This window comes from Drosophila willistoni (genome assembly GCF_018902025.1).
Source record: "Drosophila willistoni isolate 14030-0811.24 chromosome 2R unlocalized genomic scaffold, UCI_dwil_1.1 Seg167, whole genome shotgun sequence".
In the NCBI taxonomy this organism is placed as follows: Eukaryota; Metazoa; Arthropoda; class Insecta; order Diptera; family Drosophilidae; genus Drosophila; species Drosophila willistoni.
The window spans coordinates 17,934,332-17,957,721 of NW_025814050.1; the positions used below are offsets into that span (position 1 = coordinate 17,934,332).

Consider the following 23,390-nt stretch of genomic DNA (forward strand, 5'->3'; position numbering starts at 1 on the left):
TCCCATAGGAACGATCGGTGGAAAACAGTGACTTTGTCCAATAACTTCGTTATTTCCTATGCTACGATTGCTGGCCGTTCTGTCGCAAACATTAGCCTTTTTAGATAAAACGTTTTTCCACTTTGATGGCTATAGGTAAGGAAAGAGTTACCAAAAATGTTGCAAGGGTATACAAACTTTGACGCGGTCGAAGTTAGCCCCGGCCCTCTGGTTTTTGCTATTCTTCGCTTACCTATATCCGTGGAATAGGAAAAAGCGGTTTGTAAAATTGTATCGTTTGTGTAAACCACAGCTTTATAATGAAGGTATCCGATTTAACAAATATTTTAAAACATTAGCTTATAAAATAACGGACTTATTGAGAAAAGTCACTGTTCGTGACTCAGCCATTTGTATGATATAGTGGTCCGATCCAGCTGAATCCGAGATATACAAACCGCGCAATATATAGAAACCTGCATGCAAAATTTTACCTTTATATTTTGAAATTTTACCTCAATTTAAGAATTTAAAGATCCAAGTGAAATAATACATAGCCCAGTCCTAAGGAAAATATGCGACTTTTTACCAATTATAAATATTTCATTTTATTAATTTTAATTATGCACGTTTTATTATACATTCATTATTTTAAATACTTTTATTTGCTTATCCATTTGTTTTTTATTTAGTTTCTCATTTGGTTGCTTATGTAAACTTAGATTTAAAGTTATGCGTGAACCTAGAAAAACATTTCTGTTATAGTTTTTGTTTTCGTTTTTTTTTCGTTTTGGTTTTTAGCTTTTTGTTTTGGTTTTTAAATTTATTTAGAGAACATTTAGTTTGGAAAAATTTAACGGCCATCGTCATTAAGAAATATGCTTTTCATTCCATACAAAAAATGAGTCAAAATTTGTTTTGTTTTTCTGCTGTGGCAATTGATTATTGATATTGGTGTTTGAGATTATACATTTAATAATTAAATATATTCCATTTATATATAATATATATATATATATAGATTTATTTATATATTTTTTGAGTAAATATCGAAGCGTTTGTATATCAATTGTATTGATGTCGGGTTTGAATATGTTTTTTGTTTTTGTTTTGCTCCTGTCCTGTTGTCCTGGGGGTGTGCGTGTGTAGTAGTAGTTGTTGTTGTTGTTGTTGTTGTTCTTGTTGCTGTTGTATATAGTAATATATAATTTATTGATAGTAGCCATAGGTTTTTTCATATTTGTTTCATTACACGAATACACATTTATAACGGGCATTTTTGAAAATTATGAATTTATATTCAAGCTAAATTTTCGGTCGATGAAAATTTCGCAGCTGCTGCAAATAAAAAATTTGCCTAATTTTTGTTTTGTTTTTTGTTTTTCTTTATCTTTGGTAAGGTGTGAAGTGAATTCCCCCTTTCCCCGTAAATTTTGTTTTAACCCTCATTATTTTAGCTCTCATCGTCTGCCTAATTTTTTGCTCTTCATCTTCTTCATCTAAATATAACTTGACGTTAGACAAAATATGCATTTATTTTTTTAATATTATATCCTTTTTGTTTATATTAATGCCTAAATGGTGTTTGTGGGTGTGTTGTAAATGTGGGAGGCAAAAACAAATGAAACACAAAACGTGTATATTGTATTTTGGTTTTTAAATTTTTATTGATTTTTTTTTTGTTTTTGTATTTTTTTTTGTATAGATAAGCATTTCTTAAATATTTTTCTGTTTGACATTTATAGATAGAAAATGCGAACTTATAGATTTAAAAAAATTAATTGTTACTTTTCGTTTTTTTTCTTGATTTTTGTTTTTGTTAATAAATTATAATTAATGTTAAATCATACATATATATATTTGATTTTCTTGTTTGTGTATTTGATGATGTAAGTGTGTGTGTGTGTGTGTGTGTGTGTGTGTGTGTGTACTGGTTACAAAGCAAAGAAACAACAATTTTCTTTATTCTTTGCAAATTATTTTTAAAATACATTTCAAGAAATTAAACTCGATTAGTTCAGATTTATGTAGAAAGTTAAAAATCAAGATTGTGACAAATTAGAATTGAAATTAAAATTATTAGAGCTGAAGAAAACTCTTTTGTTGCTTAATTTTTTCTTCGCATAGATATTTAAATCCATATTTGTTTTAATTTGAAGTTTTTGTTGATTTTACCAAATATATTTTGTATTAATTTGCAATTTGTTATTTTCTTGCTTTCTTCTTTTTATAGTTTGTTTTAATATTAAAGTATTTGTTTGTTTTTGTAGTTGTGATGATTAAATGTGGTTGTAGTTGTTGTTGTTGTTTCCAGCTTTGTTTAGAACAGAGAATTAGTTTCGGTTTTTGTTTTTCCCATCTGTGTTTGTTTTTCCATTTGTTTATAATACTTGAAATTTTTTGAAGCAAATTTTTGTTTGCTAGTTTTAAAGAGCTTTTTTGTTTTTGCTGTTCTTTTGTCTTTTTACTTAAATATGTTTGTTTGCTGTTCTTGTTGTTGTTGTTTTTGTATTGTAAGCTGTTGTTTCTCCCTCCATCTGTGTGTCTGACGCTCTACGCCATTTCATTTTATTGTTTTCCCCCAAGTTAAACTTAACCAGACGAGGCAATGGCATTCTGCTGACCATCCATATCCTGGGTCTGGGCCTTATTCTGACGCACCAGTTCAGCACGACGTTCCTGTAAAATCGAAAAGAAATCAGGATTATGAAATGCCATTAAATATAAATATTTTTCAATTCGATATTCACTTTGTCTAAGCTACAAATGATAATGCAATAATTATATAATGGCATTAAACAAAGGAAATGCAACTTATCATTATATTCGGTCATTCCGAAGACTGCATACTCTTACATAAAATACTGCTAGCTTTGAATACTATATTTTTTTTATATTTTTAGGCTAAGATCAATGCAAATATGTAAGTATGTATAAACAAAGCAAAATTTGGTTTACAATAACTTTAAAAAAAAATAATAAATGTCTTACTAAAACGTATTTCTTATTGTAGTTATATACAAATATAATATAGGAAACCGATTCTGATTTAATGACGTCAAAAATAAATTATTTTTGATACTAGAATTAATTTTTAAACCATTTAACTCAATATTTCAGAGCTAGAAAATTCAAAAAAATTTTTTCTTTATTCGGTATTTTATAATTTGATTCACCGATTCTAATTTTTAAAATCTAGCATTAAAATACGTTTTTACGATTAGATATGTAACAATAAAAATTAAAATTAAACTTATTTTTAATATGTAAATGGGAAATATTCCAAAGTGAAGCTTAAACTATTTATTTTGTATATGCTATAAAAGTCAAACGAATTTCGATTCTTAATTTCAAAATCATTGATATATGTATGTATGTACATATATGAAAAATAGAGAATCGATTCTGATCTGATATCATAAAATTAAAAATGAAATATTAAGAAGCGTAAATAAATTCCTTGACTATTTAAACCTCTATAAGTTTAAATTATTACTTTTCGTTTTGATGATCTATATCAAATTTTGCAAAAATAAGGAAATTTAATGAACCTAATATCCTTTATAGCTACTCCTTGGAAAATAATTTTCTTTATGTTCACTCGGACAGACTTTCAAAGCTGCTTACAAAAAAACAAACGACAACACAAATGTAAAAGGAAACGTACAAGTTTTTGAACTTTCTCAATTTTCTTTTGCAATTCCTTTTCACGATTCTGCTCGGCGGTGAACAATTTGTTTTCGATAATGCGCGCTTTTTCCTCGAGTTTTTGACTTTCCAATTGATCGTTCTGGGTTTTGATTTCGGCAATTTTGATTGTGTTCTAAATGAGAAAAGGAAGAAAGAGATATGAAGACAAAAACATAAAATGACAAAAAATAAAAAAATTGACATATATACAAATACACAATAAAATGCAATAAAATTACACACACACACAATACATGACACAGCATAAACAAATACATACATATGTAGAAATAAAATATAAAGAGGTGAATAATAAAAGGCAATTCGTTTGTTAGGTGATGTTAATGATATTTGATTTTGATTAGGAATGAGTATGATTTGATACCCTGAAAGTATTTAAAAAAGGAACTTACATATGTGAACTACATTGCTACTTCTTTTTTTACAACTAAAAAAGGTTTTATTATTTATGGCAAACAACTGACCTAAATCATTTTAGAAACATCCCTTACGATTTTAGATTAAAAAATTGATTATAACTCTTCAGAGTTTAAAGGATAAGTTTAAGTTGTATATCTTCTCGTTGATAATAAGTCATAAGACTAATTATCTACCATAAATTCTAAACATCAATCGAAAAACAGTCGGCAAAATGTATGTAACATCATTTATTAGATGTTCAATGCTATTTTTAAGCTCATTTACAAACATTCGATCAATTTTTAAGCCGTATATTTTGAAAATATATTGTAAATATATATGTAGTTGGATTGTGCATCTATATGCTCTTGTTGTCAAAAAGGCTCTATATAGTTTTCAAAATATGTTTCTTGTATTATTCACATCAGTTGTTTCTTTTTACTATTAAAATGGTGTTTAGATGATATGAAGGATATGCCTAAGAAGTGACTAAATAATACTAAAGAAATATGTAACAAAAAAAATAGGATTTTAATGAAAATCAGGCGATCCTGTGTTACAATTTCTTTCTAATGTCGATGAAAAAGATGCGAATGCAGAATGTGCTGGGATATATAAAGACGTACTAACATTACATTCATACATTGAAAAGTCGAAATTTTTGCTTACAATTAGAAACAAAACCAGAAAAAAGCATCAAATCAGATGAATATGTTTATGCATTTGAATAGATGGAAAGTTTTTCAAAGTTGTCGATCATAAAAAACATTTTTTTCAGTTTCAAAGCATTTATTAATGTCATTTTATTGAATGCAAATCTTAATTACTTTTTGTTAAAATAAATCCCACTGAATGTTAAGGATAGTTTAAAAGAACACCCATCATTGAAATAGAATAATACACTACACAAAACCAATTGGATTACCATCAAAAAGCAAACTACCTTAATAAATCATGCATTATGTGTATATATATATACTTTTTGTGACTTGACTTACATGCTCCTTGAGGCGATCCAACATTTTCTTGATATTTTCATCACGCAAAGACTGAGCGATCTTTAATTTCTCTTCGATTGCCTTTTGCTCATTGGCCTTTTGTTGCTCCAATGTCTCACGCGTTTTCTCAATCTCCTGGGCATGGATCTGCAAATATAGAATTGAAATATAGTAGAGTTCAAAGAGTATAGATTGTAGAGATTAGGCAAACCTTTAGCTTCTCCTTCATGTCACTTATGATGGCTTCACGCTTCTCGACAACCGATTCCATTTTCGTTTCCAATTGCTCCTTGGTCTGAGTGATGAACTCATTGGTGATCTCATCCTTTTTGCGCGTGGCCTCCTCAACCTTGGCCAGCTTAGTTGAGATCTCAGCCATTTTCTTGGCCTCCAATGACTGCAAGAAAATAAAAAGGGGTTGACATGGTCGGGGATTAGCATATTATATATCTCTGTGGCGTACGTTTCAAGACTTACAATGCGACGTTCTTCGGCTGCCTTTAGTTTTTGCTCAATCTCCTCCACACTGACATTCTTGCCAGGGGTGACGGGACGCTTGGGTACGGCCACATTGGGTGCCGGTTCGGCCAGTATGACCTCATAGCTAAGACCACCACGGGACTTCTCCTGGCAACGGATCTCAGTGGCTGCAAAAAATGAAGAAAAGAGCACAAGGGTCCGTGTTATTTTAGTGAAAAGTAATTCAATATTTATGCATTTTGGGGGTTGTTGCCCTCTCCCTTTTTTAGTCACCCTGAAGTGAAACCAACCACCCACCCAAAGAAATATTACGTAATTTTTGCACTTGCCAACAGACCAAGGAATCCCCTCGGCCGCCCCCCCAACTCCTCTTTCCAGCAAGGCAAAATAGCCATATATTGTATGTATAATTTACTATGTTGATTTTTCACAAAAGTCAACACAGAAAAGGATATATGTATATATGTGCATAATAATTACCCAAGCCGAGTGCAAGAACAAAAGAAACAGTAATTGCGCAGAGGACGAAAAGGACGAACTCTGAAAAGCATTTTCAATACATTAACTTTTGTGCCTGCATTTAATATTTTTTGTTGTTTTTACTTGTTTGCATTTTGCCTCAGTTGCAGTTGCATCTCTTTTAAGCGCTTTTTGATTAATGGTCACGCTCGGCTTTTTTCCTTTCACACACAATTTTCGAGAGTGTTTGCCTGACTACTGCCACATTTTATATAGAATAAATTTCACAAACAAAAAGTTTGTGAGAGTGGGAGTTGAAATTCTTTGTCAGCCTCCCCACTCCACAAACAATTATTAAAATTAAATGCAGTGGAAAATGCATTTATACGATACACAAGCAAAAACATTTGGTCAACCATTTGTATCAACAGGTTGACAGAAAATAAACCAAGAAGACAACATGCTATTAAGCAGATTATCCAACTGCGAAAAGATTTTTTCATTATCGTATTCCATATTCGAGATAAATGAACCAAATAAAAAACTAAAGTATAATGCATATTTTATTAAAAAACATATGATTTTTTATCAAATTTTGTTATCATAAAGGAATCTATCAGTTGGCAATAGCCTCTTTGATAACAAGTGTCAAAATACTGATTCGTAAGGAACTTCAGCTATTTTGAAAACACCAAAAAATTCGAATAAAAAAACCATGTTTTCAATTCTAAACAAAAGTTTTCGGAATCAAATGTATAGCTATTATAAGTATAATAAATTAGTCTGCTTAAATTTAAATCATTGGCTTCTTAGTCAATGTATCAATGTAATTCTAAAGTAATTCGCTCTTTAACCTTGTTAAGTTAGAAATCGATTTGAAAACAAGAAAATAACATAGCATAACTTTTTCTTTTTTAAAGGGTCTAGCAGTAAATTACAAATCTGTAATTGGAATATTAATGTAGTATACATAATATAATTGTATATAAAGAATCAAAGATGATCTTGAAAGACTCATACAAAAATTCTAGACTTAGATTCTCGTGCGGGCTTAAAATTTAAGACATTTTTTATGTCTTTGAAAATACTTTTGTATTTGTCCCAAATATTATCGGTCTACTTAATCGTAGTAAGAATATGAAATGTTTTAGAATAGAATCAAAGGCTCAATAGAAGTCTACATATTATGATATAATATAATCGCTTATGTGCTGGTTTCATATTAAGAATTTATGTACGTATATTGTTAAAATTTGAGACACATGAAGTAAATCTGAAGACATCTAATGAAGCTTGTATGTTTAATGTATACATCTGTTCTTTTCAATTTCTATTAAACAAAATAAGATTACAATAACAATGACAAGGCGTAAATAAAAGAAATTGCAAACCTAAGCAATATGAGGATACTATCCACCATCAGACAAAGACTTCTCCACCCTCAAATAGACATGAAAGCTGACCCAAGCATAACCAAAGTCACTCAAATGAAGTGGAAAATTATTTGTCAAAACAAAAACAAACCACAAAATTTCAGGTCCATCAACGAATAGGGAAAATCGACCTAAGATATACCTTCAAGTGATAAAATTGATACAGAGTCATACATTAATCAGTTGTTAAATAACTGAATGTAGATATTTCAAGAATATATAATAAATATCTATTAAATATGGTTATTTCTTTCTTTAGTAAAATTTGATTTGCCTAAGCTAACCTTTATTTGATAACAGGGTATATGAAAGAAGTCTTTTCTTTCAGGAAATGAGTAACCACAGCTAGCACCTTATCAAAAGGTGTCGGATGTTTGTGTGGATGAGGTTTTTTTTTTGATGGGCCGAAGACTCAAGATGATGACGATGATGATGATGATGATTGTGAATGCTGTTGACACATAATTTGCCCTTATTAGAGAGTGTCAATCATAGAAGAAGCTTTCACATTTATTTTATTTTTAGGACAGTAAAGGAGACTTGGATGGAGGATTGGAATTTGTGTCCAAGTCCCATACTTATATGTATGTAGAAAAAGTGCCAAGAAGTTGGTAGGAATCTCATTTCACTTGCAGATTTTAGCAACCCTTTTCTTAAAAAGCATTTTCTCTCTGTCCCTTTCTCTCCCTACTGGGTTAAGCAATTTACTAAAGTGGCTTTTGTTGGGTGAGAAGAAACATTCCTTGATGTTTGACCTGCTCCATTAAACAGGAAAAGCAACACTACCAATACTACTACTACTCACATTCATTCTCAGCCTTAGCTGGAGCATCTGTTTCTTCTTCTGGCTCACTTTTGTCTTGGCCCTTTTTTACTTTATTCATTTGCTTGAATATTTCCATTAGGTCATCAGCATCGGGATGGTCGCTGTGCTTGGTCAGGACATGCATTTGCAACTCCTCCGTGCCGAAACCCATTTCGCCGCAGAATGCACACTTGAAACTCTGTGGCGCCTCACCATTAATCAATTCCTCACCGCAAAAATAAAGATCAAAGGTGGCCCGATTGTATATGGCCTTCATGGGATGATAATACTTGTGTTTCTTAGTTGGCTTATTCTTGCCATCGTCAAAACAATTGCCACAATAGATAACCTCCTGACCACAAACACTGCACTCGTAACGTCTGCCCAGATCCCCTTGGGCGGGGCAACTTAAGCATTTGCGATATAATTTCTGAAAACTACTAATTATCGATGACATTGCAATTGGAATCCAATAAAAAATGTTTGTATATAACGCGTTAACAAACAGAAGACAATTTCTAGAGATTTTTTATTGCTTGCTAAACAGCACTTTTTACTATTATTTATTTATATAATTTTTTTTTTTGCGAGAACAGAGAATCAACAATAACGAATAATAACGACTTAATGAAAATTTTTCAAATACTTATGTCAATCTCACAATGAGACTTTTAGAACTGCCAACTTGATTGAAAGAAGGCATCGAATACAGTTGATTTTTACTAATTAATCGATTACCTAACAATTTTATAATTGTTTGAATGCAATTAGATCCAAGAATAATTACGTTTAGTAATTGAATTTATTGATTTATAACTATTTCGCTGACATTATTCGTTTGAATTAACAAAAATTCTTTTAATTTGTATTTATTTCCAACTTTACATCACACTTGCTGAGGAAACTTTTTAAAAAACGAGTATAAATCTGCCTTATTCATTTACTTTTAATAAAAAAATTTGTTATTTGTCCACTTTAACATTTCAAATGGCCAATATATCCCCATTACACGGTCGTCCCAGAGAGACGTTTCTACCTGTAGGCATTATAGAATACGTTTTAGGGATTTTAAGATCAAAAGCCATGAATGGTTCCATTTATTAATATCAAAGAAAATGGCTAAAAATTCCAATCTTTTAAATTTTGGTACTTCGTATAGAAAGTAATACCATTAAAAAGATGTTAGCCAAATTTAAGATAGATTGTCCAATAGTTATCAAGTTACATTACATTACAAAAAGAATTCTATAAAAGAATTGCACATTAGCCCATAGCACCAGTGTAATTAATAACCTATCATAAATATAATAAAATATTTCTGCATTTGATTTTATTATTTCATATAACTAACCAAGACTTGATTGTACAAGTAAACCAAAACAATATACTTAAAATAGAAACCATTATGTATAAATTTAAAAGAATTGATAAGAATTGTGCATAATAAACGTTAGGAAAGTTGTTTCTACTTCTCCTAAATAGATTATATTTTTTAAAACAAGTCAGATTCTTATTATCACACAGATGGTTTTTTTTTTTTTTTGTGTTGCAAAGATATTAAAAACTGAAAGCAGGCACGACCATGTCATTATCCGATAGATCAGTTTCAGATTCATTATCCTCATAATCCTCCCATTCGGCTTCTCCTGTACTTTCGTTAGTCTCCTCTTCGCCTTCGGCCCCTTCCTCATCTTCGACATCTATGGACTCGTTTAATGAATTATTCAAAACCGATGATTCATTACTTTGATCAATATTACTGTCGTCCTGCAGTTCATCTCCATCCTCATTGTCGTTTTCCACTTCATCTCCTGAATCATAGATAAAAATTGGCGGTATATCAAGTTCATGTGCAGATTGATTAATGTTGATCGGAGGCAACTGAATGTTCATTCCATTATGAGGACGTGCTGGAGCATTCTCCATAGCTCCAGCTGGGTTTAAAGCTGCAGCAGCTGGTTCAATATTCTCTGTAGCAAGTTGATCCTGAAAGTCAGTTTGCCATTTCTTGTAATTGTTTAGAGCACTGTAGAAACGATACATGAAATCCGTTTTCATGTCAGGACTATTGGTCAATGATTGTGCATTGACTTCGGGCTTGAATAGACTTTTATCTGAAGTGGAAATATTCGTCAAATTGTTATCGATTGGTTTTATGCCATGAGACAACTGAGAGAGTTTTGCATCTGCCAACATGGAGCATAGAATGGCTTCAATAAAATTTCCCTGATTGGATAGCTTCATCAACCCCGATGGATTGCGATTTTCTGGTTTTAGTTTTGCACATAGAAAACTATATTGATTTTTGGATGGCAAATGATCATCTTCAATTGGTTCCAGTGGTTTATCTTTAGACTTCGTGTTTGTAGATGTACGAGTTTGTCTTTTGCCGACAATCTCATTGACTAAATTCATAAAGCGAGGGGGTGGTTTACGAGGTTCTGGTTTTGGTCTCGGAGCCACTTGTCTTATATTCCTCAACGGCGGCATATTGTTAATAAGGGCTACAGTAGACGGTCTTAAGCCAGCAGTTGGAAACAACTGATCCAAAGTGACCATCAATCTATTGTTAGTATTATCACGATTTCTGCGGGGCATAGAAATCGGTGGTGGTGGTGGTGGTAGACCTCTAAAAGCAGCAGCAGCATTAGAACGTCGCAGATGTCTGACACCAGCTGGATGGTGGAATGGTTCCACGGGTGGTAAATGCAACAATGAATTTAAATTACGACGTATCGGTCCGCCAATATTAATATCATTTGTGGCAGCCTCACTTGCCGCAGCAACGGCCAGTGTTGTGGCTGCCGATGCAGCCAATGATCCTGGCGCTAGGCCACCGCGACGACAAAGGGCAGCAGCCGACGGAGCTGCTGGACGTCGATTCGGAGTAGATTCCTGATTTTGCTGTCGATTTTGAAATTGACGCTGACGTGCAAAATTTTCGGTTACCTCGTGCTCAATAATACTTAGAAATGATTCAGTACTAGCTGCCTGATTTCCAATAGTCGACTGACGATCCAAGGGTAATTTTTGCAATTGACGACGCAGTCCGCGTGCCTTCATCAGGATGTGCAATGAACGTTTTATGTATTCCGGTTCTCCGGGACGAAACAAGTCCAATTCTTCAATCAATTTGACAGCCTGTTTGCCCAGGTGTTTATACTGATGTTCAGTATCTAAAGCGATCGGTACGATTTCAAGATAAAATAGTGGAACATCTCTGTCGCTGGTGTATAAATCACTTGGCTGACTTCGTGCTGAATCCTCAGAACTGGATGTACCAACCATCAAGGGAGGCACCTCTGGTGGAACCTCCTGTATCATCTGCGGCTGCTCTGTTACATCAACTATAGAAAATTGAAAAGCATTTTCCACTTCTGCTTCTCCTCCACCTCCACCTCCTCCTCCTCCTCTTGGTGGGATCAACATATCACTCACAGATGCCTCAACTGCACGGCGTCGGATTAGAATGCCAGAATAATCCTCATAGTCCACATGCTCGTAATGGAAAGTATTCAAATGAAAGTATAACTCGTCCACGTTAGCATAACCATGTTCATAACAAATGGCACATTTGTAGCTCTGAGGTATATTTTGTGGCAAATATGGTTCACCTCCAAAATAAAGCTGAAACTCGCCCAAAGTGAAATGAACATCCAACGGATGATAGTATCTATGATGCGGCGAATGAGGCGTATAGTTAGCATCATAGCATGGGCCACAGAGGTGATAGTCCAGACAAATCCAACAGGAATAACGACGTCCTGGAAAATCTGCGGCATTACAGCTTATGCAAATATAGCCATAATGACGTTCTGGTGGACCCAGCATCAGCGTAGAGTTAGCCATTTAACTAGGACGAGGCGTGTGGAGTTAATAAGATTTCTGCACAGTAAGCGACTTGGGCAAAACAAAGATCTTTGGAAATTAAACTACATATTACTCTGTATTTTCATTGAGAAATCTTTTGTAAAAACACATGGTCAAGTGCAACAACCGCTTTATCCATTTGTTTATTTTGTCGCAGCTCAGGCTTTACGCCCTAAAGTAAATATTCAACATGTGTTTACTTCTTTCGATCTTTTCTTTGCCTGAGTCATGCATTTAATATACTGAACTTACTCCAATTTCTGTCCGAAATTCAGTCGAATTTCAATTTACCTTCCTTTATTTATTTCGCTTTGGTGGAAATTGCCGTCTGATACTAGACCGAACGAAGCGCGATACAAAAAAGAGTAACAATAAACAACGTTGTCGACGAGGTGATTTTCGATAATTTTTCTTTTTCTTCTTTAGTACCGATAACTTTCGATTTACTTACTAAGCCCAACAATAATGGAATTGGTTTTTCTTATTTGATGCTGAATTTTATAAAAATTCTTTAATTCCAAAAAAAAAAGGTTTGTTTTTTTGATATAATTTTTCAGTTCCTATCAGTAAAAATTATTGATGGAAAAAATACGATGTCGCCGGAACGGATGTTGAATTAAAAATGATTTCGAAAGTGTCTATGCTGAACGGGAAACAAGATTTTGGAAAGCGGGGCCTACTAGTTTGAATAAATCTACGCATAGATAACTTGATATACCTTATTGATTATAGATTTAAAATATTTAATAGAAGAGTGTATTCAAAAAGGAAATGTTTGTTTATTTTGGGCATTCCTTTGCTGTTCTTGCAAAGGCAGTTCAAAAGCCTTTTGTCGATTCTAGACAACTTGTATAACTATGTTGTCGATCAAGATCAACCCTCTATATGTATATAAATTTGTAACTTTTTGCCACACCAACCTCAAGCTTTGGGAAAATATTATATATCAAATCAAGGTTTATAAAGTAAAACTTGCGTAATTTAAACATGGAAATGAAGGAGGCCCACAAAAATTTTTTCATTGCATTACATTACATTATTCATTATTTTTATTAATTTTAGATTCGAAAATCTCAAAAAATAAAATATATACATATGTGTGAGAATCTTCCAATTGAACCACCTATTGGCCTATATTTTACTCATAAGAACCCATAATCAAATCTTTTATAGATTTCTCATTCTATCCGTATTCATCACAAAGCCTTGATTTTAATGCCATGATTTCTTGTTTTAAGTAACAAATTTAAGGAAGCATTTCTTTTCCAATTACTCAAATTAGTTAATAATAATATTTATTATATTTTGTTTGTTTCAATGTAGCAAGGGAGCAGAAATCATTGGCAATCGATTATAGCTATATTTTCCAATTCACTTGTGGAATAAAATTGAATAAGGAAAATTGTTTAGTTTTAATTTTATGCAGTTAAATTCTTTATAAATAAATGCAGCTAAGCATTTATAGCTGTATCTGGTTAAAAATCAACATGGGTTCTCGTGCAAATTTGTGAGCAAATCAAACGATTTTATATACTACCTCCTACCTAAATATATTCAAATAACTTTCTCCCTTTTATATACCCATGTGGTTAGCACATTATACACAAAAGTGTGTGAAAGTTGGCTTTGAATGATTCTAGTAAGTGTCTGTGTGTGTGTGCATATATGGAACCCCGCGGGGTCTTGTTAACTCTATATCCCCCCCCACGTTTTGCTCTGATGTTTGCTTCATTCCTTTCTCCCATATGCCCACTAATACAACCATGGAAAAACTAACTAAAAACTCTCATTAACATAATAAGCATCATTATACAAATTTAAAGCAGCGTAAAATGCATCTACACACACACACACACAAAGTTGACCTCAATTAAAATATTTTGCTCATTTTTTTCCACTGTGTTTTAGCTTTCTGCTAGAGTTTTGCCAACTTGCACTTTATGGTTTTTATATATGTTTTGGCTAAGAGCCGTTGACATTTCACGCTTTTAATTAAAAATCCTGGCCAACAATTTTGTGCTAAATGTAATAAAGAAGGCCACACTCTATTACAGGCACCCCCCACTTACTTTGCTTCATTCTTGATGCAAATTTCCTATTAATTCTGAAATGATTTTAATTGAAACGATATGATTTACATTAATTTACTGACACACAAAGGGTGGCCTCTTAACGCTCTCGAAAGTGCTGCATATGACAGTTAAAGGAAGCAATTTGGCCACAAGAGTGAGAGAGAAGGAGAGAGTGCAAAAGGGGCTAAGTGATGAGGGGCGTATCTACGTTTTGTCTGCTGACATTGCAAAAATGTCAAAGGACCATCCCTCAAACACACACACACACTCTCATACACTCTCACACACTTCCACTCAAAATAAAGTCATGTTCAGTGATTTTTGAGTTTACATACACAAAAATAATGAGAGGTCGAGTCTTTAATAACTTTGTCTGCGTTTTTGTAATTTTCGGGGTATGCCATTTTTGGGCTTTAAAATTTATCACCCTCGGTGGTTATTGTGGCCATAATTCGAATCGACTCTTTAAATATTTCATTACTTTTAATAAAGATATTGATCGTAAAGAATATAGCCGATTGTTTTAAGCTGGAAATATGTCTAGCAAACACTTTGCTTAAAATTTCATTCTTTTAGCTTTAAATGCTTATACTTAATGCCAGAATATTGATATTTTGTACCGAAGAATTGTACTTGAGAATTGGATTTAGAATTTCCAAAATAAAGCAGACGATAATCGACGAGCAATTTAGAAAACTTTGTCAAACAATGTAACTTTAAAATTAACCACAAATTAACAGTTTATAAAGTTATAAGTCATAATTTAAGCTTAAGAGAGGGCTTTTCATCTTGGCTTCACATCTTTGTTGAAATTGTCACATAGAAGAAAATTCAAGCTATAAACCTTAAAGACAAACGAATTAGATATTTGCCATTGCCTTTGTCTGCGTTCTAAATATTTAGATAAGTTGGCGAAAGTGTTAAACATATTAACAACTTTTAACTTTCCCTTAACCAACCTCATAAAATTAGCTAAGATCGCTTTAAGTACATACGCAACCAGTAAACTTTTTTTTCATGCCTTTTTTCATTTATCAAACATTTATATTTATTTAATTTATCTTGCCAATTTGTTGAATTTAACATTCAAATTACAAATACAGTGAAACCTCGATATAACGAATCTGAGGGGGATCGCAAAATTATTCGTTATATCTATTGATTCGCTATAGGTACTGAAATGTAAAACCTTAGTCCTTTCAAGGGACTTAACAAAAAATTCGTTATATTGGGTTTTTCGTTATAACGAAGTTCGTTATATCGAGGTTTCACTGTACTTTTCGTTGATTAGTGCTTGGCCAAATGAAACTTTTTGCAAGAACTTAATCTTATTGTTTGATGAAATCAAATTTTAAAAGTACTCCATGTTGAATGTTTTTATTATTTAACTTTTGGTTGGCTTCTTTGGTTTGTGTATATTTCAAAGTGAAGTTTTTGCAAAAATTTTAAATGAAAATGGTGAATAACAAAAGTCCATTATAGAAATGCATTTTATTTTGTAACAGAAAATGAAGGCAAACAACTTTTGCATCATCATGATGATGATAATGATGACGACGAGTGCATGTGTCTTGGAAAATTACTTCAAACTTCCATTTGCAGAATTTTAAAAGTTTTTGTAGAAGTGGGCAAAATATGGTGATTGCAATAATTATCACAGTCAGCCGGAAAGTATGCAAAGTTAACTCTATATATGAAATGAAATATTTATACAAAAGCGCCTTTTGCACATGCGTTACTTAATATTCATAAAAGCATTTTAATTTGCATTTAATTCAATTATTTTTTTAAGAGAAATGTTAATTGAACCTTGTGGGGATGTGCGTGTCTGTAAGGGGGCAAAGGGCGTAACCCTCTTAGATACATGTAACTTTTTGACACCATCCTCTTGCCTCTTTCTCTCTCTCTCTCTCTCTCTCTCTCTCTCTCTCTCTCTCTCTCTTATTTAGCATTTGACAAGTGTGTTCAATTAACAAACAAATTTTTCAACCATACACTGCAAAATGAAATTAACAAACAATTTTTCGAAACTTATTCGTTGAAAACGGGGGTTGTCAGGCGAAAAATTTCACCAAGTAGACGATGATATATGTGGAAAAGTGGAGAGACCAAATTTTAACTCTAAGGGTAAAGTTTTCCATCTCGAGGGCCTCATTTTGTGTGGGGGCAAAAGCGAAACAGGAGCAGGAGCAAAAAGCTGTTGGCGTTAAATGTCACATAAGTGTCTCGTTTGGCTTACTTACAATTCAAATTCAAATTGATGGCCACCATTGCGATACAGATTCCTTTATTTATTTTTTTTTTCTCTTCCTTTGGCTATTGGACTTCACGGAAAGCTGTTGACGCGCAGAAATTCGCTAACCAACTGAACTGACTGAATGAATGACTGAGTGACTAAAAAAAAAGAATCTGCCAACGGCAAACGACAAACAAATGCGACACACACACACACACACACACACACATGAGATCCTTGGGGCCCTTTGGGTCTGGTCTGCCCTGCATGTTGTTCAAGCGAAATGTACTTTTTAATTTTTGTCGTGCAGCATAGTTTTTGGCCCGTTTTTTTTATGCCAAAATCCTTTGCTACTCCTTGTTGTTGTTGGTGCTGTTGTTGTACGGACCAGGGCGACAGTCGTCTGCCTGATCTGCCCCGACCCCCGCCGAAGGGGCTTAATTGCTTCCATTTTTTTTTTCAGTGGGTTTGGGGCCGGATGAGTAGTAGCAGTCAGCTGAGTTGGAATAACAGCTGATGAGTCAGTGGACTATTGAGTGAATTGCAGCTCTTGAGTGATTTTAGGCAGCCAAAAAAGAGGAAATGAAATAAGCAACTAAGTCGTTAAGCCGAATTTTAAATACTATGCACTGTTTTTTATATTTCTGATAATAAGATTTATGTAATTTTGTTAATAAATATATCAGTAGAATTATCTTTCATCACAAAACGTACATGTAACGTTCATTCTTCCAAAATTTGACTCGTTAAATTTTCAAGCCCAAATTCCACGTTGCATTTGAATAGTTGTTAAATTAAGGGCCTAATTTAATTGATTGATTTATTTACACAGACGAACTTAAGTATTCGGCTTCCGTGCTTTTTTTACTGGTTAAAACTTGATAATCATTAGCTTCTTTATTTATTATTCATTCTAAATAATCCCTTTATAACACTCTATTAGAAGTTATAACTTGTAAATTATATCCAAAAAATAGTTAGTTGGTCTGAGTCATCCGAACGCGGATTCGATCACAAAATAAAAACCGAATCACTCTGTTTCAGGCTCAGAATTTTAACCTTTTAATATTAAGGAAATCTGCAATACTATATTTAAATTTAAGTTTCACAAGTCTATCTGGAGACTACAGTACTAAATTTTGTCTTAGTTTGACTTATCTTCTTTTAAACTTCTGCACAGTCAAAGACAATTTAAACTAATTTTGATTTATTAGATCAGAAACTTTAGTACTTTTCTAGTCAAGCTACTGGCCTAACAGGGAACATAAATAAAGCTAATTACGTGATTAAACTAAATATTATTCCTTAAATTTCCTGACTTCCATATTTTGCCAACGATTAATCCATCAGTTTCTCACAGTGTATTCACCAATTGCTTGTTCAATAAGACGAAATGTATTAAGCTTAAGCTGAAGCAACAAGAAAAGCAAAAACCTAAAGCAGAAGTTCTCTTCATCTAAAACCGCATTTCATTTTCAAATGCCACGCCCCAACGGAACTGCACTTGTTGTTGATGTTGTTGTTCCAATAACACGCACACGAACACACAAACAAACAAACAAACAGAGCATACAGGAGAACACAATGCGGTACACAGTGTTGGTTTTTTCTTCATCAAATCCTTCGAAATACGTAGCTTTGCCTTGTACGTGACTCGTAGTCTCGGGCACTTTTGGCATTGATTGGCCTCAACGTTTGCTGGGCGGCCCAAAATGTCGCCGAAAGTCTGCAGGCGCAAAAACCTAGAAAACCAACAACAACACTTCGGAAAAATGCCAGTAAATAGCACTAAAAGCTGCAAGAAAAAAAAGAGGGGCATTGCATACAACTGGGCGCCATAGCAGCAGCTGTCGTTGTTTGCTGCTGTATAGTTCTTGTGGCTGTAGTTGAGTTCTCGTTTTTTAATGGATTTGCCTGCTGTTGAGCGGCTTTTTTCCGTTTCGTGTTTTTTTTTTTCTTCTCGTTTTGTTTCTTTCGCCTCTTTGAACCCGTGACATGACTATGATTCACCGAGGAAGCTTTTTGAGCGCTTTTTTTTTCTCATACCCGTCCCAAAACTGGCAAGAGGAGCAGTCAGACAAATTGCCAACTTGTCTGCTCAAGTTGCGGAAACTTACCTGAAAAGAGACAGAAGGAGAAAATAATTAGTTAATAAATCGTTACATAATTTGTATTACATATTGTATCTAATATATTTAAGTTAAGTACAGTTGTGCTTGAGTGACAAGAAAGATGTTTTAGCTGCACTATTTTTGATGCAGCTGTCGTTGGTTATCATTGAAGTAGTAGCTGAAACATTTTACTTTGTATTTCACTGATAATAATGAAAACTTTTCCATGGTGCCAAGAGTACGTGGTTTGCCAGATAAGACTTCCTTGGCGTAGTGCAAGCCAAAAAGTAGGCAACCGAAAAAGTAGCCAACAACTTTCTCAAGATGTTGCAACAAAAAAAAAAAAGAAAACCAACGCAGACAAGAAGAAGTTAAAAAGAAGTAGTATGCACTTTGAATGGACACAAGACATCTCACATTTTGTGTAGCACTCGGGGCAAAAAAACTTTTCCATTTTCTTTTTGGTTTGGGGGCGTAATTCTCAGTTTGGTCTTCTTTTTTTTCGACACGTCCAACAAAGGTGGAAGTGAGTGAGAAGCGCATGCACAGATAATGCAATTGTTGGGAGCTCTAAAGTAAAGTTGAATGACTTTTGATCGGGCTTTATGCAAAACATCTGTAGAGTCTAAGCAAATGTCGTGGGTTTATATTATGTCTAACTAACTAAAATGTGGGATAAGGAATAAAATGTTATTTCTGAACTATAGAAGTAAACCCACATAAACATCTACATATGTAAATAATAATAATCTAATACAATTTTTTCAAAAGTCTTTTATCACAGATTTTCAACTGACTTTCTGAACATTTTATTCAAACTCATTTGGTCTAATAAATATTCAAGGTAGTCATCTATAATTATAGAGGCTATCAAAAAGCTATCTATTTAATTGTATATATTTTTATTTTAGTCGAACTTGCGTTTTTATTTATGATGAAAACTGTTTGCATGCTAAAATATTTCCCATTAAAACTATTTTGAATTAGTTTTTAAACTATTTCTGCAGGTACTCAACAATTCAAATGTTATTTTAAGTATTTATAATTTTATAAAAAATTTTCCTTTTCAAAACCTAAAAAAGTTTTATTAAATTCTTTTTTTTAGTTAAAGTTGTTAAGCCTACTTTGACAAATATTATAGAAAACATTTTTATTTTGTTTTGAAATGTCTCGAACAACATAAACCGCTTAGCAGTCCGAGTGTTGGGCAACAACTTTCTTATTGCAGTTTCATATATTTTTACAATTTTTTTGCGTTTCTCTTTACTTTTTCTGCCTTTCTTTTCACATTTTTCTATGCCCTCTTAACGCTATCCTGTCTCTTGCAGTTTTCGAGGCAATTACATAAGCAAATGCCGGGTAGCACGTGGCACAGCCAGTAAGTACAAGTAATAGTGCTTGCTACACTCATGGTTCTGCCCATTTACCTGCCCCCAAACCAACCAAAATGAGCCAATGAAGCGTGGCGCCTTGGCCCAGACAGTTAGAGAGAAGAAAAGAAAATGACGAAAAAAGCAACAAAAAAATCTACAGAAAAACCTACTGCAAAAAGTCCACCCACTTGAAATGTTGCATTATATACTATACTTTAGGTACGTTTCAATCCCAGGGTCTATGGCAAACTGCAAGTGACGCAGTGACGTGACGTGTTTAGTTTTGCGATAAAAGAACAAAAAAAAAAAAAGAAAGGGCGGGAGGGAAAAGAGCACAAGTCACTCAGTCAGTCGAGCGAAAGAGTGAGCTGACTTGAAATGACGCCCCAAAACTTTTTCAACTGCAGTTTATCACCTTGGAAATTGCGGCTAAATGACTACAACAACATTGTATATATCGGTATAACTATAGGTGTATATAAGGCAGGGTTTACACATATACAAACATACATATACCAAAGGCTAGTGCACTATTGATTTTCTTATTTTTTTGCCCCCTTGGGTTAATAGTTTTGCATAGCGTTTGTTTTTCCTTGAGGTTGTTGCGGTGTTTTGTATCTTGTTTGTTTTTGCTATGGAATCAACTGGGGGTCGCTGGGATGAATGGATGGATATATGAGGTCATTTCATATTTAACATAAGTCAACAAACTTGAGGGCACATTTTTGAATTGCAATTGTTTTAGTTTAATCAATATATGTAGATATAAAACAGCAACCATATAATTTATTAAGAAATCAATTTAATCGTAAGTGGAACAATGTATTCTGTTCATATTCATATAGTGGGAGAAGAGAGCCTAATAAAATCAAAGGAAATATATATGGAATTCTGTTTAGCCAGTCACTTCAGAACATTTTATTCTTCTCCTTATCATGAATACTAACAATTTTTCAATCTTTTGAAAAATTAATTCACGTTAAGAAGTGTTTTTCCTTTATTCCTAACCGTTATAAAATTACAACATTTTCAAAACACTTTTAGTTTTTTTTATTGTAAAATTATATGACAAGTGCTTTAAAACTCCCGATGCTTAAGAGGGCTAAATCATAAAATTATAATAATTTTTCATTATAATTTGTATATCCAAAACGAATTTAAAGTGTTTATATGCCATATCTGTAACTAATTAAGTTGATTGGCATATTGCTAAAATTGTTGTAATTTGATTTTAAAATTTTTGTCATTGGCCAAACTATTTTTTACTCTTATTGTTATTGTTTTCCCTACATATATAAAATAAATGAAATGCATGAAAAAATGGTTAATTTCATGCCAAGAGTCTGTTTGCTGCACTAAACGAGAAATGAACATGGCAATTAAATGTGGTAATAGCTGGTTTTTATTATAAACAAGTAAAAGAAATCGCAATTTAAATGTATAAATATATATTTATATCTCTCGTTGAATTCTTCGTCTCGAAATAACGAGAAAACTCAAGTCATTTTCTTGCTTTGGCTCTTGTTTGGCTTTTGTCACAATGCGCCTGAAAGCTCCAGTGGCCTAATGGAAAGGCATCGGCCTCCTAAGCCGAGGATTGTGGGTTCGAGTCCCACCTGGAGTAAAGGAAAAGTAATTTTTTTTTGTTTTTTATATTTATTTTTTTTAATTCTTTTTTTTTTTACTTAATATTTTTTTAATTTAACTTATAAAAGCATTTCACTAAACGTTAAATGTAATTATTTTTATTTGGTATGGGAGATTTTATTGAGAGACGTCTTGCAAAGAAGACAGAGACCCGGGTTCTGTCCCCAGTCAAGGCAAGTATTTTTGATTTTTAATTTTTTTTTTATTTATTGATTTTTTTTACTTTTATAGTTTTTTTTAACGCTTTTAAAAATTTTAAATCATTATTTTTCTGCTTCTGATTGTTTTTTCTTATTTGTATAAAAAGTGAATGTGGTTATGAGTAAAATGGTTGCTTATTAAATGAGTAAATATTGATATTAAATTATCTGCTTAACAACAAAGAGAGAAATACATTTTTCAACATAATTGAATTTAAATTTTTAAATTAATTCAACCCCAACTGTCTTTAAGGATCCAGCGGAATGTTTTTTCTAGGTTGCCAAAAGTATACATTTTTATTAAACTGTTTATTAAATGTTTTTTGTTGGCAACAAAGGATTTTCAAGTCTAGGCTAAAGAAGCTAATAAATATAGTTGCAATTGTTTAAGGTAAATTTTAGTTGAGAAATGTCAATTATTTAAATAGTCTAAAATGAAGCTGCAATTTGTCTGATCTTCAATATAAATATCAAACAATTTGTTTACAATTATTCAAGAGTTCTTTTTGTCTGCATGCAAGCTTATTTGTCTATTTTCATTTAATTTTGAAGGAAATATTTCTTTAATTTCATTTTTGATCTCTTATTCTATGAAGAGTTTCTTTTTATTTGGGTGCAAAATGTCCCCTTGAAACATTTCACCTTATTCTATGACAAATTGCAGCCACTCTCATTTAATTTTTCGTTTCGTTGTGCTTATTTATGCTAAATTAGTAACATTTCTTTTTGCCATTCATCTTGTTTCTACTCACCCACCCTCCTCAATTCTACTTAAAAACGCCCTGAAAAAAGGAAAAACCGGCGACGTCGTCGTCGTCGACACATTCAAAAAAAATTACGTTTCTATTCTTTCATCAGATGAAACTGGCGTCAATTCTCACAATATTTGCTCTTGGTTGCTTCTATTTCTACCAACAGTTGTTTGTTCTCCTCATTTTTGCCTTTGCTATTTGCTGCTGTTGGTGTTTCCTTCTTCCTTCAACTACTTAGACGGCAGCTTTTATGCCGTTTCCTTCATTAAGCGCCCGTAAGTATGCTTTAGTTTATTTTCCTTTCTCTCATGTGCGCATTCAGCAGTTTCTTTTTTAAGGGGTTTGAGGTGGGTGGAAGGGTTGGTGTCGTCCGACACGCCTACATTTTGTACATTGCATTTAAATTAAAACAAAAGCAAAAGCAAAACGAAAAAAAAAAATGGAGAACAGAACAAAAAGAAAAAACTTCACAGTTTTTGTTTCTAGGGGGAGAAAAGAAAGCAACATGAAGCAACAAAGCAACAAATTGTGGCCTTTTGTCTTTTTGAACAAGGTTAGGAGAGGTTTTAACGGGGCAGGAGTAGGGGAGATGAAGAGGGTTCCGCCACATTCTCAATGCGGGTTTGTGTTAACTGTAGCAAATAATAATAAACTTCCTTCTTTTTTTGCACTTTTCACTGTTTTTTTTTTCAGTTTTGTTGTTGTTACCTTTTTCGGAAATGAAACATGTGCTAGTAAAACGATGGAAGGAGTAGGAATTCCTTTTTGCATAGCTAATTAACTCGGACTCACTCTTTCTCTGGACCTTTGACTTCAATCTGCTGGATTCTTTAACGCATTTAAAGTTACTTATAATGGGCAAATC

At 33.0% G+C, this 23,390-nt stretch overlaps 2 protein-coding genes and 1 non-coding gene across 7 annotated transcripts in view; 1 reads left to right on the plus strand and 2 right to left on the minus strand.

Annotated features, from left to right (window-relative positions):
* Nucleotides 1–2,508: 2,508 nt before the first annotated feature.
* Nucleotides 2,509–23,390, minus strand: part of LOC6642795 (stathmin-1-A) — an 85,588-nt gene continuing 64,706 nt past the window's right edge. For 2 of the 5 annotated variants that reach the window (XM_015178332.3, XM_002065283.4), the window contains exons 3-7: nt 5,565–5,734; nt 5,299–5,484; nt 5,088–5,234; nt 3,647–3,802; nt 2,509–2,658 (exon numbers count right to left, since the gene is read on the minus strand). In XM_015178332.3, coding sequence (XP_015033818.1) covers nt 2,572–2,658; nt 3,647–3,802; nt 5,088–5,234; nt 5,299–5,484; nt 5,565–5,734 — 746 coding nt within the window. In that variant the 3' untranslated portion in view covers nt 2,509–2,571. Of the gene's footprint in view, nt 2,659–3,646; nt 3,803–5,087; nt 5,235–5,298; nt 5,485–5,564; nt 5,735–8,264; nt 8,860–23,390 lie in introns of those variants that run through there. The other 3 variants (XM_047010553.1, XM_015178334.3, XM_015178335.3) reach the window with 3 other exon arrangements.
* LOC26528852 lies at nt 9,699–12,769 on the minus strand. The gene is made up of 2 exons (XM_023175866.2): nt 12,387–12,769; nt 9,699–12,117 (listed from the first exon to the last, which is right to left on the minus strand). The coding sequence occupies exon 2, from the start codon at nt 12,111–12,113 to the stop codon at nt 9,822–9,824; it is 2,292 nt and encodes a 763-aa protein (XP_023031634.2). The 5' UTR covers nt 12,114–12,117; nt 12,387–12,769; the 3' UTR covers nt 9,699–9,821.
* On the plus strand, nt 21,479–21,550 carry Trnar-ccu. Its single transcript has one exon. It is a non-coding gene; the product is annotated as a tRNA-Arg (tRNA).